Source organism: Falco biarmicus, chromosome 2 (genome assembly GCF_023638135.1).
Source record: "Falco biarmicus isolate bFalBia1 chromosome 2, bFalBia1.pri, whole genome shotgun sequence".
Lineage (NCBI taxonomy): Eukaryota > Metazoa > Chordata > Aves > Falconiformes > Falconidae > Falco > Falco biarmicus.
This window is the reverse complement of record NC_079289.1, coordinates 64,679,887-64,696,114: the sequence shown is the minus strand read 5'-3', so window position 1 is coordinate 64,696,114 and position 16,228 is coordinate 64,679,887. Positions and strand designations below refer to the sequence as shown.

Below are 16,228 nucleotides of genomic sequence, written 5' to 3'. Positions count from 1 at the left end.
TCTGAAAGAAAGTTCTGGCACTGATGTCCACCAAAAGAAGGTACTCCCATCATTACTGGAGATGGCTATATCCAGCGTGTTTTTCTTTTTAGTATAAAAAGAATCATACAAATGGCATAATCCTTTCAATTATATGCTTCAGCTCAGTTTGAGGGAGATAACAAAAGCACATTTTGTTGGCTGTAGTTTTCCAAAGGCAGTTGGGTCTTCAAGAGAAGTGAAGGTCAATTTATCCCTCCTGCATAAGGATCACCACACCGCAACAGCTGATTTGGTCAGCTGGGGATCAGACGCCCCAGATCAGACTGTGGGAAGGAGGGAGGCGATTTCTCTGTTAGGCCAGGAGAACTCATTTGGAGCTCACTATGCTATTTCCTCTAACTTCTCAAAAGGGATGCATATGAGAAGATGGGCAAAGAACCACACAGAAACCATACTGGCATATGATTACAGATTCAAGGAAGATAACTGTGGAACAAGGGACGAGGAGACCTGAGCAGAAAGAGACCTATAAGAAAGGCTTTTAAGAAGAAACAGGAACCGTAGTATGATTAGCTGAGGCAGCACTAAAAGGGAAACTGAGGAACTGGAATAGATGCATCTGGGCTTAAAGACCAGTATATTATTCTGAGATAGTGCGCAGAAGAACAGAGCATCCTAAACCAGCTGCAGAGGAAGCAGAGCTGGACAAACAGGGCTTTAGGAAGCCACATGAGGCTGTTAAATACCATGCAGAGCAAGGGTTGCATACTTTCTGGTATTGATACTAGCCAGTACCCAGGCTCAGAACTTAAGCCTTTTCAGGAGTGTATCCAGTGTTTTAAAGGCTGCTGCAAAACAGACTCACACCCAAGAACTGTGCAAGGTGAGACCAGATGTTTTCACACATTTGCCAATGAAATTAAACATTCTTAACAAAAAGCAACAGTTAATTTGTTTTATATAAATAAATGGAAAGACTGAGCCCAGTACAGACAGTATTATTAGTCCTTCAGAAGTCCTCTTCAAAGAGATGAAGAAAAATCTTCCTCCTGGAATAGTCTGTCAAAGCTTCCAGATCCTCTTTTAGAACATACATCTTAAGAGTGCATCCCACAATTTAAACCACTTAAGCTCATAGATTCACTTTGCCTTTTCTTACAGGCAAACTCCAATCAGAAGCAGGAAAGCTGGCCTAATTTGCCAGTTTAGTGGTCAAGCTGTAAATAAAACTTCCAGCAAGCTTCAATTGACCACGTAAGTGGAGAACAGAGAAGTATTTATAGCTTGCTCTCCCTCAGCCACCAGCTCAGAAACCACAGAAGGACACATCACAACACATGACTTCAAGCACGTGATACCAAGCATTCAAGCTTCCTTTTCAGCCAAGGATGACTCCTCTCCTATGGAATATTCTTTGACCTTCCTTCTCTGTTTGATACTTTAAAAGAGAGATAGAAACCCATTGCATTAATATGCCCCAAACTATTTTAAGAAAATACAAGTCAGGAACACTGAGATCAAGGGAGTTTTACTTCCATACTTTCCTTCCAAACAGTCAAATAATCTTCACCACCTTTTACTCTACTTAAGGCTTCAGAACCTTTCCAAACTCTTGTCAGCTCTTAACCCAGTAAGAAGTCTTTCAAGAACAGCTTACAGCCTATTATCACAATCCAGTTTTCTTTTTTATGGTAATGGAATTGACTAAGTCTGTTTATACAGATGTCTAGAGTTGATGCTATTTTTATTTTCTATTTTCTTGCTATCATTCCCACACCCCCATGCTGAACACACAGTTTCAACACATAAAAAATGCAGCTCCAGAATGACTTCTCAGAGCACATGCACCCACAGTCAGCACTCCACGGCAACACAACTATCTTGTCATGAAAGCTGAGACTGGCCAGCTTAAGTCTCAAGGGCACAAGCGTTTTCACACTATTTGTTACTAATTAAAGTCTAGTAGCTTTTCTTTTCCAGCCTCTCAGGTCACACTTATACATTACTACCTTCCAAATTAAGTTATAGGCGTGGAGGCTCTTCAAGCTCCAGAACAGTTTCCCATCAACAGCTCGCTCTGCACCTAGCTACTCACTGCCACCCTCTTTCACAGACTTCCTCAGATATTATGAATATCTGCATTAAGGAACATGAATCAGTCAGCTTAACAAATCACTCAGTAGTTTGAAAAAAATCCAATTTTTTATGGAAAAAGGTTTTGGAACAGCCACATGACCAATTAAAGCCAGTAGGGAGTGATGACAGTAACTGGGTATAGGCTGACCACAATGATTTTTCTTTAACTGGAACAACAGGAACAAGAAGTACTTTAACCTAGCCAGGGTCACAGCTATTAAAGCCTCAGCTCCACCTACAGTAGTTTTTACTGTCCAGATAAACACAGGGATGTTGTTGTGAACCTCTGTTGAGGTAATCTTGAAGCATGAATGAACGAACACAACAAGTGGTATAATTACTGCTCAGAATAACAACCTGTGGAGTCTGTAGGTTATCACTTTTAAGATCTTACACAAGTTCATCCACAGAGCTTGTTTTAAACTAGGATATCTTACCATTACTGTCTGCTCAGAGATGAAAACCAGGATGCCTGCAAGAGAGGCAAAAGAGTATTTTCTCTTTTAAATTAACATTAAGCAGAAGTCAACAGTTCTTATTTTAGAATCAGAATAATGCAAGTTAGAAGGGATCTCTCCAGATCTACTCAATTTTTTTGCAAAGACTTAAAAAGTATAAAGCATTTTCAGACTAGTCTGACATTAACAGATGCCTTCTCTTGCCTGTTTTAGAAATACCAAGTTTAAACAATTCTTTTCAGAATGAATTAATTCCAGATATCCTTAGCAAAACCGTCCACGTACACCTTATCTTCATGCAGAGAAAACCTTGATTATTAAGCATTTGACACTGGCCTTCACACTAAACCAAAGGAACCTCCCTTTACCATTCACCCACAGTTGCCTGTGAAAGGGTTAAAGGTGCTTATAGGTTTTTGCAATGTTAACAAAGGATTCCTGTGCTGGCTAGCATCCTTATTTCAGTAAAACATGTTCTAATATACACATGGGAGGAAATGCTAAGCATATAATGGCTGTTCCATTTCCCCCCCTCCAAGTCATTATGCTTTGACTGCACTTAGCAGTTTGGGAAGGTCAAGCCACATGACACAAATGCTACAAGACAATGCACATAACAGGGTTAGTTTGGGAAAGAAAGGCTGGAATTATTTCCTGGTTGGCTGGTTGTTTTTTAAGTAACATTACCTCCAGTATGTAGACCCCCATATGCTTCTCCTCCTTCCATAAATCATAAAGCTTCTTGACATTTATATAAAAATGTTAACTCCCATCAATCCCAATTACTCCTTTTCTGATGCCAGATGCCACCCACAAAACAAGCCAGTGTTCCATGGATGTCAGCAACTTGTCAAATCAGCCCTGACTCATCAGTCATTGCTCCAGGATGTCACTACATCCCAGTTAGAAGCAACTACCTAGAACCCTGGCACTTGGCAGCACTCTCTCCCTCACAGTGAAACTTGCTACTACTTAACCCATTTCAGCTTCAAACCCTGAGCAACAGTTAACCTTTTTAGGAATGCATCCATACATATTCATTGCCCAATGGTTTGTCACTCAGTGAAGTAAAACAGATGTCTCCAACTAGCCAACAGCACATCCAAAACAGAAGGGAAAAGGAAGAGCAAAGCTGTCTCTACCGCCAGAGTCCCACCTGACAGCTCTCAAGAGCTATATGCCACTGCATCAGCCTGCTTAACATTTCTGCTTTTGTCTTTTCTACCTACTATGAGAAACTGAAGAGAAGTCCAGATCACACCTTTAATCTTTAACAAGTGATCAGAAGGACAGACAAGATGCAGCCATCTGTAGCCAGCAGCAGCACCACAAATATGCTTTTTTCCCACTCCTGTGCCAATTAACGACCCAGCACCAGGCAGGAGGCTTCCCCTATGCCTGAGTCCAGCGGCTGTAAAGAACACTTTTCTGCTTTTCCCCTGCTTATCTCCAAGACACAGATATGAATTTGCAGTGGAGAGTGCAGTGGCACATGCCCCTCTCATCATAATACTCTTCAAAGAGCAGCTAAGCACCACATAACCAAACAGCTGCTATTCTACAGCAAAAAAGTTATTGTAATCAGAATTAAGTGGTCTGACTCAGGGCAGAGGGAGAAAGCAAGAAGAAAAGCCAACGCCACAGTTCTACTAGCCTTAAAGGTTTGCAAGTATTTGCAGTTGTCTCATTTGATGACTCAACTACAACCATGAATCAAACTGTTTGGCTTTTGTCGTCATTTTTTAGCATACAAAAAAGCAAACTGAAAATAATAATGCATTTAAGATACTTATAATTTGTTATAGGCAGGAAAATAGCAAAGGAATACTGGTATTTTAATTCTACATGCCCAGCAGAAATCTAGCTTCAAGTAGTTTTTTTAACATATTTTAAAAAACATATATATACACTGACATAAAAGCTCTTTGAACAAGTTACAGCAGATACAATTAGAGTAAAAATATTCAAGGTGACCTTTTCACTTCTTAGCAAGGAAGTCAGGGGCTTAAAATCCTTCCTGTAAGAAAAAGAGAGAAGCCTTTCGAATTTGAGGCCTCCTGGGCTGAGAGACAGGAGATGCAGAACTACAATACAGGCTGCCCTTTATGAACTCATGATTATACCTGCCTGTGTTCACCGTGCTCTGCTTCACACAAGCATGTGAAGCTTTCCTATTGCTTCTATGTTGTTACAGCCATTAAGTATGGACGTTTAACATCCTTATGTCAGACAAAAATACAAAGCAGCAAGCAACATATTCATGGATCATATTAAAGTGATCATGCAGTTCAGGGCTGAGGACAGCGCTTTTTTAATTTTCCCTTCATTTCTCCCCTCCCAAAGCCAATACACAGGCACCTCCTAGGAAATTAGGCCATCTGGTCACCTGACAACCGCAAATAGTAAGCTGTCAATTAACACCCATTTAAGAGATTAACAATACTACAGCATTCACAGGTGAAGTTATGATAACCCTGTAAACTAGTTTTGGTTTTGTTTGTTATTGGTTTGGGTTTTGTTTTGGGTTTTTTGGGTTGGTTTTTTTTTTTTGGGGGGGGGGGTAATCTTGGAAGGTGAAAGAATTTTGTAGTTGTGCTCAATGACTGTCATTAAACAGACTTCTTATCTCGGCTTTAACGCACTTGTCCCCATCCTCCCCACTACGATATTGAGGACCAGCCATACGTTTAAGTGGCTATGTATCTGTTGTACAGAGGATATACACTCCTGCAAAGAACTTAAAGTCAACAAGGACTAGTGTATTTGTCCAGAACTCCTAGAACTGCTTTAGTTGAAGGTAGTCAGGAATTGAAACTCTGAGAAAAAAGGATAAAAATACTCACATTCTTAGAAATGAGACAGTATAAGGCATTTTAAAATCTATGTATTGGATTTTAAACATTACATTAACTTGAAAATGTTTGTAATACTTGAGGTTACCCAAGAAATTATTTTAATTATTTTTTTAAGCCTAGGTGAACAGAAGGCTTTTATTAGAGTTAAGATTTCCAAAGTTCAACCGGTGATCAGGAAGCTAGAATATAAAAGACTAAGATAACTCTTAAGACCACATTTCCTATTAACGTAATTCCTCTGATAAATCAAAGAAAAGGAAACTACACATGATATACTAGAAAGGAATTGCAGCTATTCTGTAACACACACAAAACACCAACGAACAACAGCATTTCAGTATATTCCACGTTTACAGAGAAAATGCTGACATTAAACTACAGAAAAGCACTAACATTAATCAATCAAAACCTGCTTATGCTATAAGGAGTCTTTTTGACCAAAGCAAAATGTCCAGCCTGAACTTATTTACATCATATTTCTCCTAACATCATCACAGAAGTTAATTATTCTTTAGTTATGCTTGGTCAATAAACTGTTTTGAGCCTACCTTTGCAGCATCCTTTCTTATACATATCATATTTCACATAATGAAAGAATATGTTTCTACACAGGCACATTTTATAGCAAGATCAAATGGCAGTCTAGTTTTTAATAGCTTTCATGGCACTTAAAACTTAACAAAGAAAAATAACACTGTAGAGTAAGCAGGACATCAACTTTCCCAACATTTCTTCCACAATCGTTATACTCCCCCCAAAACACATCCAGTGATTGGTATGCCATTTCTCTTGCCAGCGCATTTTGATATTAGGACCATTTACATAGCTCAAATCATAATGATAGACTGAAAGGTACCAGGATTAAAATATCTGAAGATTGAAGGCATGTGAGGGCATAGCATCAAGCCAAAGCCATAGGCAAAGACGCCAGATGTCTTTTAACAGAAGACCACAACTCTCCTTGAAGTCAGTTTTGGGACCCCAGGAGCCAAACACTCCACTCATTCAGGAAGCACTGTTTATGTCAGTGAGATATTAGAGTTTATTAAATTCCAAGTCACCTCAAATACAATGAAATACCCAGACTTCAACTTTTTCTGAACCACCCTTCCTCAGGTGTACTATCATTCAAAAACAAGATTACTCCAGACTAGTATTCTGCAAGGAACAAAACTAAAGAAACTATGACTGTCAGTAACCTACCTACAACTGCTAGTAATAACTAGCAGTTGCAAGAGCACTCTCTCAGAGGCAAGTGTCATTCAACTATCTTTGTAGCTTTGCAGTCTACTATCCACACTTGATAGAAGTCAGTTAGTTCTACCATTTACAGGATGGATTTGGCAGCCAAACCTTCTCCACAACACACACAGCCATTCTTCCCCTCACATTAATCTTTATGCTGTCTTACACACATCATACTCGTTCCAGTAACAGTAGTATTTTTCATGGTTTTATTTTGTAATGGACTCCTGACAAATACAGCAGTTTAATGTTAGCTTTCAAATGCCACTGCTGATTCAGACCCACCTGAAGAGACGCCACATATTCATTATGAGTGACATAAAATAGCTATACAAGCACAGATAATGAATACTAGTGTTTGTACTTCATTTAATCATTTGTGCAAACAATGCATTAATAGTACTTTGAAAAGATGTGAAGGGCTACTACATAAAATGCTAAGCATGAACTGCAAGTTACTATGCAATTCAGATAAGAAATCCATTTGAGTTCATCTACTCTTCTACTTCACGATGTAAATTAGAAGCATTAGAGACAAAAAAACCCTACTTGGTAAACAGTTCAGTTCCTCCACACAATTCTCACCAGACAAGTACTTCATACATAAAGTTTCTTTTCTGCATATAACCATTTTGATTATTAACATTAATTTTGCAAAACTTTACTGGCACATTAGCTGATGTGCTTTTCAGAGGATTTCACAACATCCTATCTTGGTGAAGTAGAGGAAGAGCCTAATTGTCCTTAATCCTCTATTCAAAATAGGTTAGATGAAATCCTCTTTCGACTGAGGCAAAGAGATTAGTCAGTGCCACCAGGAAAAAGAAACACTATTCCCCCCCTCATCCTGCCCCGTATCTAGATGAGTTTAATGATTAATGAAGGAAACAAATTAACCAGTCTCCTATTTCAAAAAAAAAAAAAAAAAAAAAAAATCAGTCTACAGGGAAGAACAGAACAAATGGAAAAGTATCCCTATGAAATCTCGAAATTCTTAATTTTTCATGCTTGCAGTAACTACCATGACATGCCAGAAGTTTCATAGTATACCTCAGTAATCAGACAGAAGAGTTAGCATGAAGCGCCCCCTCCCCTGTGTTTTTTTAAATACCAACACACTGGATCCCTGGTAAATCTTGGCGTAATTTTTGACATTGTCAAATGGTCTGCATACAATTCCAGGAAGTACATGTGCACACACCTGCACATGAATGCATGTGCATATATGCAGATGGAGGAATAAAGGGGGAAATCCGGGGCAGCAAAGGAGAAGTAGTGTAGAACACTTAGGTAACAAGAAAAACACAACCCTAAACCATAGTCATTATAGGCTTCTGTCCACAACCAGCTTCAGTCCTGCAACATAGTAATTATTACCTGAAAGCATTAAACTACCCATACAACTCCTCTCTGTGGAAAAGCTGGGTAACACTCTCATCCCCATCCTAAGGAAAAATAAATGCAGAGACATTAACATCCAGATCCACAAAAATATTTAGGTGCTTTATCAGCCTGTGGTCTTCTGTGATGTTCCAAACAAACTCCTCAGCCACTGCCTCGTCTCATCAGTCTCCTAGGACAATCCAGGCTAGGCTGTCAGTTCCTTCCTAGAAAGAGTACATTTTTAACGTAGTATGAAAAATACTCAACTTGCCACTTTTAAATCAAAGCTAAATTAAAAAAAAAACAAACCAAAACACTTCTCGTGATGACTCAAAAGCATGTGTGCCACAGGCTTCTCAAAGTAATTTCTGAGAATGATGAAAAAAAGCAATCAGTCTCTGTATGACATAAAAAAAAAAAAAGAATCCTTGGTTTGCCTTGTCTACCTGCAGCTGTTGCCATAGCAATTACAGCAGAGAAGATAATAGCATTCCAGTGTCATTCTGCCTCACAGCTCAGGATGAGCTTCAACTAAAACATCCCTTGACAATTATACAAATAGAAATACTACATTATCCTGTGAAATAGTAAACCAGTAGAATAAGCAGCCTTACCTCTGGAAAAAATATAATCTGACTATAAAAGACTTACATGAGGAAAGGCAGCCTATTTTGCTAAAAAAAAAAAAAAACCACCAAACAAACCCACAAACACACCAGTGAAGTTGAATCCAGTTGCATAACAGGTGCTAAAACATCTGCTCAGTCTTTTCTGTGGCGCAGTTTTCTCCTGGTTTTTGCTCCCTGCCACACCTGCACACGGCATGGAGGAGGCATCTCACCGTCAATCAAGTTGCAGCTCCTCAAGAAACACAACTCCCTCCTAGTTGCACTTAACCCTAGTTACGTTAAACAAGTTTGTTATCCCCATCCCAGCACAAACATTAGTCATCTATGATATTCATGGAACATTTTACTTGTTAGCTCCCTTACTCTAAGTGTTTTGGCTTTAAAAAGCAGGCTTATTAGAAAATCCAATTCCCTCTTGCCACTTTTCTTGTTGCAATTACTATTGTATGACAGGAGCAAAAAATCAATGAGAACAAGCGATCTGAAATGTTCAGCTATACATGTGCTCCGCTGCACCGTGCCCTCTTCCATTCCCAAAAATTATTTTGAAAAAGCTCCCTGCTTTCAGTACTGATGCAAGGCATAAAAGCAGAACTATATTTTTTTTTTTTTCAAAAAACGCGCTATCAAAAGACAAAAGTAACTATGCAGTTCTCAGAAGAGATTAAGTATTTTCAATGCTAAAAATGGCAAGGTTAAAAGTTCTTGATCTATTTTAAGTCACTGAAATACTTCTACAATTTAGATGCTCCAAAAGCAATGCTTTCTGCTATCAGAGATCATCTGATGAGTGCAGATGAGCAATATTTTGTAGTCAATAGCAACCAGCTTGTAATATGTACTCTGGCTTCCTGCAAGTGAGCTGTTTTACATATGCAATGTCCTATTTTCATTTGTTTAGTCTCAAAAGAAAGAGGAAATTATGTTTTTCTTGTGTAAATTAACTAATTGATGGGGTAAGGGGAGGGGAAAAACAAAGCCAATGCAATTCTCCATGTTTATTGCCCCTCAGCAGTAAGAAACTGATGGGGAAAGGGAAAGTGTCTGGGTTGTGGGGGGTTGTTTTGAGCCTCCCATTATACCGAAAACGTTACGGAACCAGAAAGAACGCAAGAGTCACTACCAGCACACAAGAATTAGTTAGATTTGCAGAAGTGCCAAATCCTGTCAGCCACAACCAACATTCAGCAGAATTAACTTCTGAGGTAAGTAAAGCTTTCAAATTTTGCTTTTTTTAGTGACAGGCTGAGAAGTATGCAGGCAGCACTCCATACAGACTCTTCCTCTCCCCACCCACCCCCCCCACCCCGCCAAAAAGAAAAACCAATTAGGAGAATAACAAAGCAGTGGTGCTTGGGGAAACAGGAATTCGTAAGTTACTCACGCTGTTAGACTCACTCCGTCACACCTTCCACACCAGGAAGAACTGGTACCCATAGTGAAGCAGAGATGTGAGATGGGAAGCATCTCAGGTTTCAAGAAAATGTTTTGACACTGACTTGCACAAGAGATTACAAAAACACATTACATACCAAGGATAGGCACAAACACTTAAGAAATGCAGGTTACTAATCGCTGACTTGTGAATACACACATAGGTCCTATTGTGAATGTTTTTTGTAGTCAGGACATTTTGCAGACCCTACAGAAACACATTTACATGACATTTAAAACTTAGTATTTTGTCGGGTTCTATCCCTGGAATTAAAAAAAAAAAAAACACACACACACAAACTTTTTGTCTTATTTTAAGTAACAGCTAGGAAGAAAACTATGTTTATGTTAACAGGACACTGACCACGAAGTATCTGGACAGCACTAGTTTGATACCAGTCTGCAAAGGTGCAGAAAATCTCGGTAACTACAAGCAAAAGCAAAAACTGGAATGCAAGGGTACCCTTGCAGGTATTAACTGAACTTCGATTAAAAACAGTAGGTCATCTAAAATGCTTGGTAAATGGACTGTCTTTTTAGACACAAATAATTCCAGAGCACTGAGGCTTACAATTTCACCAGCTTTCAGGTCAAAACAGTTATCAACCTTTGCTGTATCACAGATAGGTGAGTGGGAAAAACCCTGAAGCTCGATATTAATTTACGTCCACTAAGACATATATATATGAGTAAAACACTTAGGAAATCTAATTAGAAAAGTTTTACAATTATACTGTCAATAAAACCAACAGAATTGTTTAAACCAATGACCAAAAGCCACAGGCCGTCATGAAATTTAATAGAGAACTTACTAAAAACCTCTAAAGTAATGTCGTATTTTGAGAAAATGATTGACTAGCCTAACCAGGATTAAAGTTGACCCACTACTATGAAAGTGAAAAATAAAGCATCCATTTCTGAAATCATTTATTCCAACCTAAAAAAAAAAAAAAAAAAAAAGATTTTTCAGAAATATCTGCAGAACTAGTAGGCCAGCAGCTTCCCAGAGGCTAGAGCTGTAATAAATCACTGCTCCTTCTGGAATGAAATCCTGTCTGGCACTATACACATTTAGGAGATATTTACACAGGCAACAAATACTTAATATCCAGATTTGTAATCCTGAAGTAACAGGAGAGCCTGAAAGAGGAGAAGCAATAAAGCGGCAAGATCTCTAAATACACTACATAATACAGGCAAAACTGTTCAGTAATACAGACCTCTGACCCAGTACTATTTATTGTACAACAACCCAAAGCCATCAACCTGGGCAGGAGCATTTAGTGATGAGGCTCAGCTGTCTTACAAATACAGAACAGACTGTCACCATAGGCTGCAAGATGTTTAGCAACTACTTGGTGTCCAAACAAACGTATGCTAAAGAGTGACATTTTTCCAGATCGCCCAGATATATTCAAATCCACAATATTCAGGAATATCCAAATCCACATTCAGCCATAAACAGCTATTGTGAACATACAAAAGATATATGTTACATGTTTTAAGGAAAGTGTCCATTTTATGAGAGACAGATGTCATCAAGGCTTGTTTTAAGATTATTAGCCATCCCTTGACTATAAGGAGGAAAAACTTTGGAAGTCCCATGATCAGCAAGAAATAAGTTACCAGAGGAAACCAATGCACATGCAGTTATTATGGGCAGAACACATTGCTTAATGATATCCACACAGTGTCCCAAATAATATGACGACAAAATGGAAGCTAATCTTGTATGGGCATGATTTTTATTATCATTGTATGTTTGGGTTTTTTCCCCTAACTAGTGCACTGCTTAATATTAAGCTAACAAGTTCCTCTCATTACTGAGTACACAGCAGGCTCTGCATGACACTTACAGGACAGCACACACTAATTCCGTATTCTCAGGCTGCTGTCCCTAGGGTAGCACACATCCTCTAGGGAATGTACAAACAATTCAAGAAGACAGAAAAGCATGTCGTTTGATGCAAAAGCAATATCCAAGAAAAGATGTTACATTTTTATAGAACATGGCAAACAGTATACTCCCTCCGACAGTTTTCATACTACCCCCACATAGTCATTATTTCCATTATTTGGGAAAGTAAATTAAACAATATAGTTGTCAAAGTTTATCTTATTGTAGAATGCTTATTCTGGTTCTGTGCTTCCTCATAGTGCAAAAGCTATATGCAAAGATGTCTCTATTTTATTACTTGAAGATACCTCTACTACAGCTCATACAGTTTGAAGCCATAAAATATATAGAATAATCTCATTAGATGCAATTAAGAAAAGCTACATTGCTATATTTCAGCTTGAAGGATCACAAAGCATTTAGAAAATGACACTGAACTCCATGTCAGCTGTACTGCAGTAAAACAAACACCTTTTATATAGAAAGTTAATTTATAGGACTGTTGGCGAAAAATGTGTATGGCTGCAGTAAAGGTAAGGAGAAGTAAGAGCTGAAGTGAAAACAAAAAAAACCTTGCAGGATGGATATAAAGAGGCAGGCCAACAGAACGTCAGTTTAAAAATTTAGTAAGAGAAAGACATCACTGCCTCTGTCCTAAGAGACTACACCATCTCTTGGTGAAGAGATATGAACTACAGTATGACTAGCATGCGGAGCATGTATCTATTCAACACACGATACTGAACTGTTCCAATGCCTGGAAGATACAAAGGCAACACTCAAAGCAGGTAAAACAGATAAAAGCCAACAGATACTTGAAAATGTTAATCAGGAAACTGACTTCAACTTGAACTGACAGCACCCAGCCATCGTTATGCTTCCACAGGGCCTTGAAGATACATGCTATTTTGCACTGCTTCAGGACAGCAACTGCAGGAACAGCAAGAGAAAGGGGAATAGGGGGACCTTCACAATCAGAACAGGAATGCTGATATTAAACTTATGCCTTTATGTCCTACAACGTATAGTACAGAGAAAGAAAAAAAGAGTGATGCAGAACTCTTGGAAACCATCCTATTAGAAGTGTCCATTAGTACATTACATAGCAACTGCTTGGTATCCCAAGATCATACCATAAGAGCTCCCAGCTACCTCAACTTCTCCAGACTGCATCAACCAAGGTTCTCAGGATAATTCAGAGACCAGCCTGCTCTGGGAAGAACCTGCAGCTGAACAAGTCCAGGACACAACTGGCAGAACAAAAATCCATAGCTGTAGAACCTGAATCACTGAATAGCTTCTGTAGAGATTTTAACTAAACCCAAGCTTAAGCCTACTTTGGTATAAGCACAAGATGTACCTATCCTCTACGACACTCCTGCAAAAATGTCAACGCCTTGTTTCCCTTATGAAAAACCAGCTTGAAAAGAGGCAAGCAAATCTACACTTGTGAGGTATGGCTGGTGTGTATAGTGCTTGGGTGAACTATGGAGTGATACTGCTGACGTGCATCTGCTGCTCATGTACAGCAGCCCATTTCAGGCCCAGCATTCAAACTATTTTCACTTTCACTGTGTGTAGCTGTACAAAAAATAGTTGAGCCATAGAGACTAAAAAGAAAAAAAAGAACACAACACACAGCTCACCAGGTCTGAATGGCCTTACTGAAATCATGAACACTAAATTTATTTAGAGTAGCTTTTTTCAAATTGATCTTTCCTTAGAAGAAAAGATGTAAAATTAAGTAACAAGGAATGCAAAAGAATAAGAAGCAACAGGTGAAAACACACAAGGCAGCCTGGAACCAGCTAAGCAATTATCTAGACATAGCCCATTGCCATACCTACAGTACAGTGAGTAGTGTGATCCAGGAAACAGGAACACCTCCTCACATGGGATATAATAATGTTTCATTTTGCTTTTAGACTGCTGAATTACTCTCATCAGCAGGCCAGGAAAGTGATGACAATCCACAACTTAAAAGCTCAAGTGCCTTATTTTCAGCATACTTTCTTCCGATACACATGTTCATCTTTTAAAATAACTACTTAACTACTCTCAAGCATCTTTCTTTCATATACAACACTTAAGTCCACTTTGAAATAAAGGTTAGTAACATTATGCAGAAGAGATTTAGAGACCACAGTATGCTTTGTGCACAATGAATGTGCTATTTGTACAGGCTCCAGATGTGAGCACAAACACACACATAAAAAAAAAATCTTAAACCACATACGACAGTTCGATCAGCACTGACACATCACTACACCCAAACTGATCCTGCCTGCTTCCAAGCAGACCTCAGCACCGATCAGGAGCTTTGCATATCCATAGAGATTACTGCTTCTCTTATACCTCATTGTATTTTGAGTATTCTCCTTTCCTCAGGGCCACTGTCTAAGGATCCATACACACATAGCTGCTTTCAGTAGTCACCTCTCCATTCTCTCCTCATCCCACATAATACCCTATTGAAAACAGGAAAACAAAATCCAGCCTTTTCTTCATCTCTGCTATTTTTCTTCGTTCATACTAGTCTTCTTGAAGAAGAAAGACTTCAGCCTGTATTATGTGGAGACAACATGCACAAACTAAGTGTATTTACTTGTACTTACTTTCATGGTCAGACCATGAAAGATGCTTCAAAGAGTACTCGCTGTGTAGGAGGAAGAGATGGATCTATCAGAAAATCCCAGTTCTCTCTCCCCATCTTTTTTTTGTTTGGTTGGGGTTTTTTTTTGTTTTCCTCTACACCCAGTAGCAAAAATCTCCAGTTTCCTGGTACTGGTGGTCCTCGACTCTTGTATTGTCTAACCTCGCACTTACTGGCATTCTGCTAATTTACTAAAGCCATTATCCTGAACATTTGTCAGGGGTTCAATGAAACTGCATTCGCACTCACTGATGCGCCTCTGCCTATGCTTGGATCCACTCTAACGCGCTACTGATTTGCTCTTTCGGACGGTACGGGTGGGGGAAAACATGCTGGCCAACAAGCAAGACCAACTCTCTTTCCCTAAAGTACACCCAGTTCAGCGTGTTTGCATCTTAACCACGCACACCTACAGAAACCTGGGACTAATCCGATCATTCCATTCGCCTGTGTATTTAAATTGGACAATTCCACAAAACGCAGCCTGACTGCAACAAGGTAACGAGGAGATAAAAAAAGGGGGGAAAGAAAAAAAAACAACTCCAAACCTAGAGGTTTTATCTTCCCCAATAACTACGCACCTCAGCGCGCTAAGTTACAGCGCTTTGAACGCGGGTCAGCCCGTCCCGGTTCAGCGAAGGGCAGCCCGGCCGCCAGCCGCCCGGGCAGCGGGGCACCGGCCAACCACCGCGCACCCCCCGTGCTCGGGGGGAGTCCCGGGCAGCGGCCCCCAAGCCCCCGGCCGCGCCACAGGGCCGCCCAGCTCCCGAGCGAGCCCTTCCCTCCAGCCGGAGGCCATAGCGCGGTGCGGCTGCCCCGCCGCGACTCGCACGGCTCCCCGGGGCTTGCGGCCGCGCCGCTTCCCCCCGGCTCCCCCGTGCGCGGCGGTACGGGCTGCGCTCCCAGGGGGAGCCCCGGACCGGGCTGCCTCAGAGGCCCACCCCGCGGCGGGTGAGGGGGGGGCGGCCCCGCCGGGACGGACCCGGCCGGCGGTACTCACGTATCGGCTCACAAGGGTCCGGAGGAGGCTGCAATCCATGGCGGCCGGCCGCCGCTGCCCGGGCACTCAGGACCGCGCCGCCAGGTGCTCGCCGGTGCCGCCGGGCTCCCTGGCTCGCCTCACTTTCCACATTCAGGGAGCCGCGCTCGCCCCGCCAGACCGCTGTCACCCCGGCCCGGCGCTCGCCACCGTCCTCGGCTATGCCATGTGCTCGTCGCCGCCGCCGCTGCGGCGCGGCGCCCCGCGGCCCCTCATGCCCCGCCGCCACACCACTTTCGCGGAGGAGAGGCGGAGAGAAAAGCCGCCGCCAACCACTGCCGAGTCGGCGGGCGCTCAGGAACGGCCCGCCCGGCTCCCGCCCCCCGCGCCGCTCTGCCCGCCCCGCCCGCGCCGCCCAGGGTTTATCCGGCGGGCGGGGGGTGGCCGCCCCCGCGCCGCTCCCCCTCACACGCGCGGACCGGACCGGCCCCAGCCCGGCTCGCGCCGCTCCCGCTTTGATCTCGTCGGGCGGCCCCGGCAGCGCACGTCACGCGGGGCGGGCGGGCGGGCAGGCATG

The 16,228-nt window shown here is 41.4% G+C and overlaps 1 protein-coding gene across 9 annotated transcripts in view; it reads right to left on the bottom strand.

Moving 5' to 3' along the window:
* ATP11A (ATPase phospholipid transporting 11A) overlaps positions 1-16,108 on the bottom strand; it is a 131,799-nt gene extending 115,691 nt beyond the window's left edge. For 3 of the 9 annotated variants that reach the window (XR_008820098.1, XM_056327858.1, XM_056327859.1), the window contains exon 1: positions 15,673-16,103. Coding sequence is in view for 8 of the 9 variants with exons in the window: in XM_056327858.1 (XP_056183833.1) it covers positions 15,673-15,711 (39 nt within the window). In the remaining variant the exon portion in view is untranslated. Of the gene's footprint in view, positions 1-15,672 lie in introns of all 9 variants that reach the window. The other 6 variants (XM_056327861.1, XM_056327866.1, XM_056327865.1 and 3 more) reach the window with 3 other exon arrangements.
* Positions 16,109-16,228: the final 120 nt, after the last annotated feature.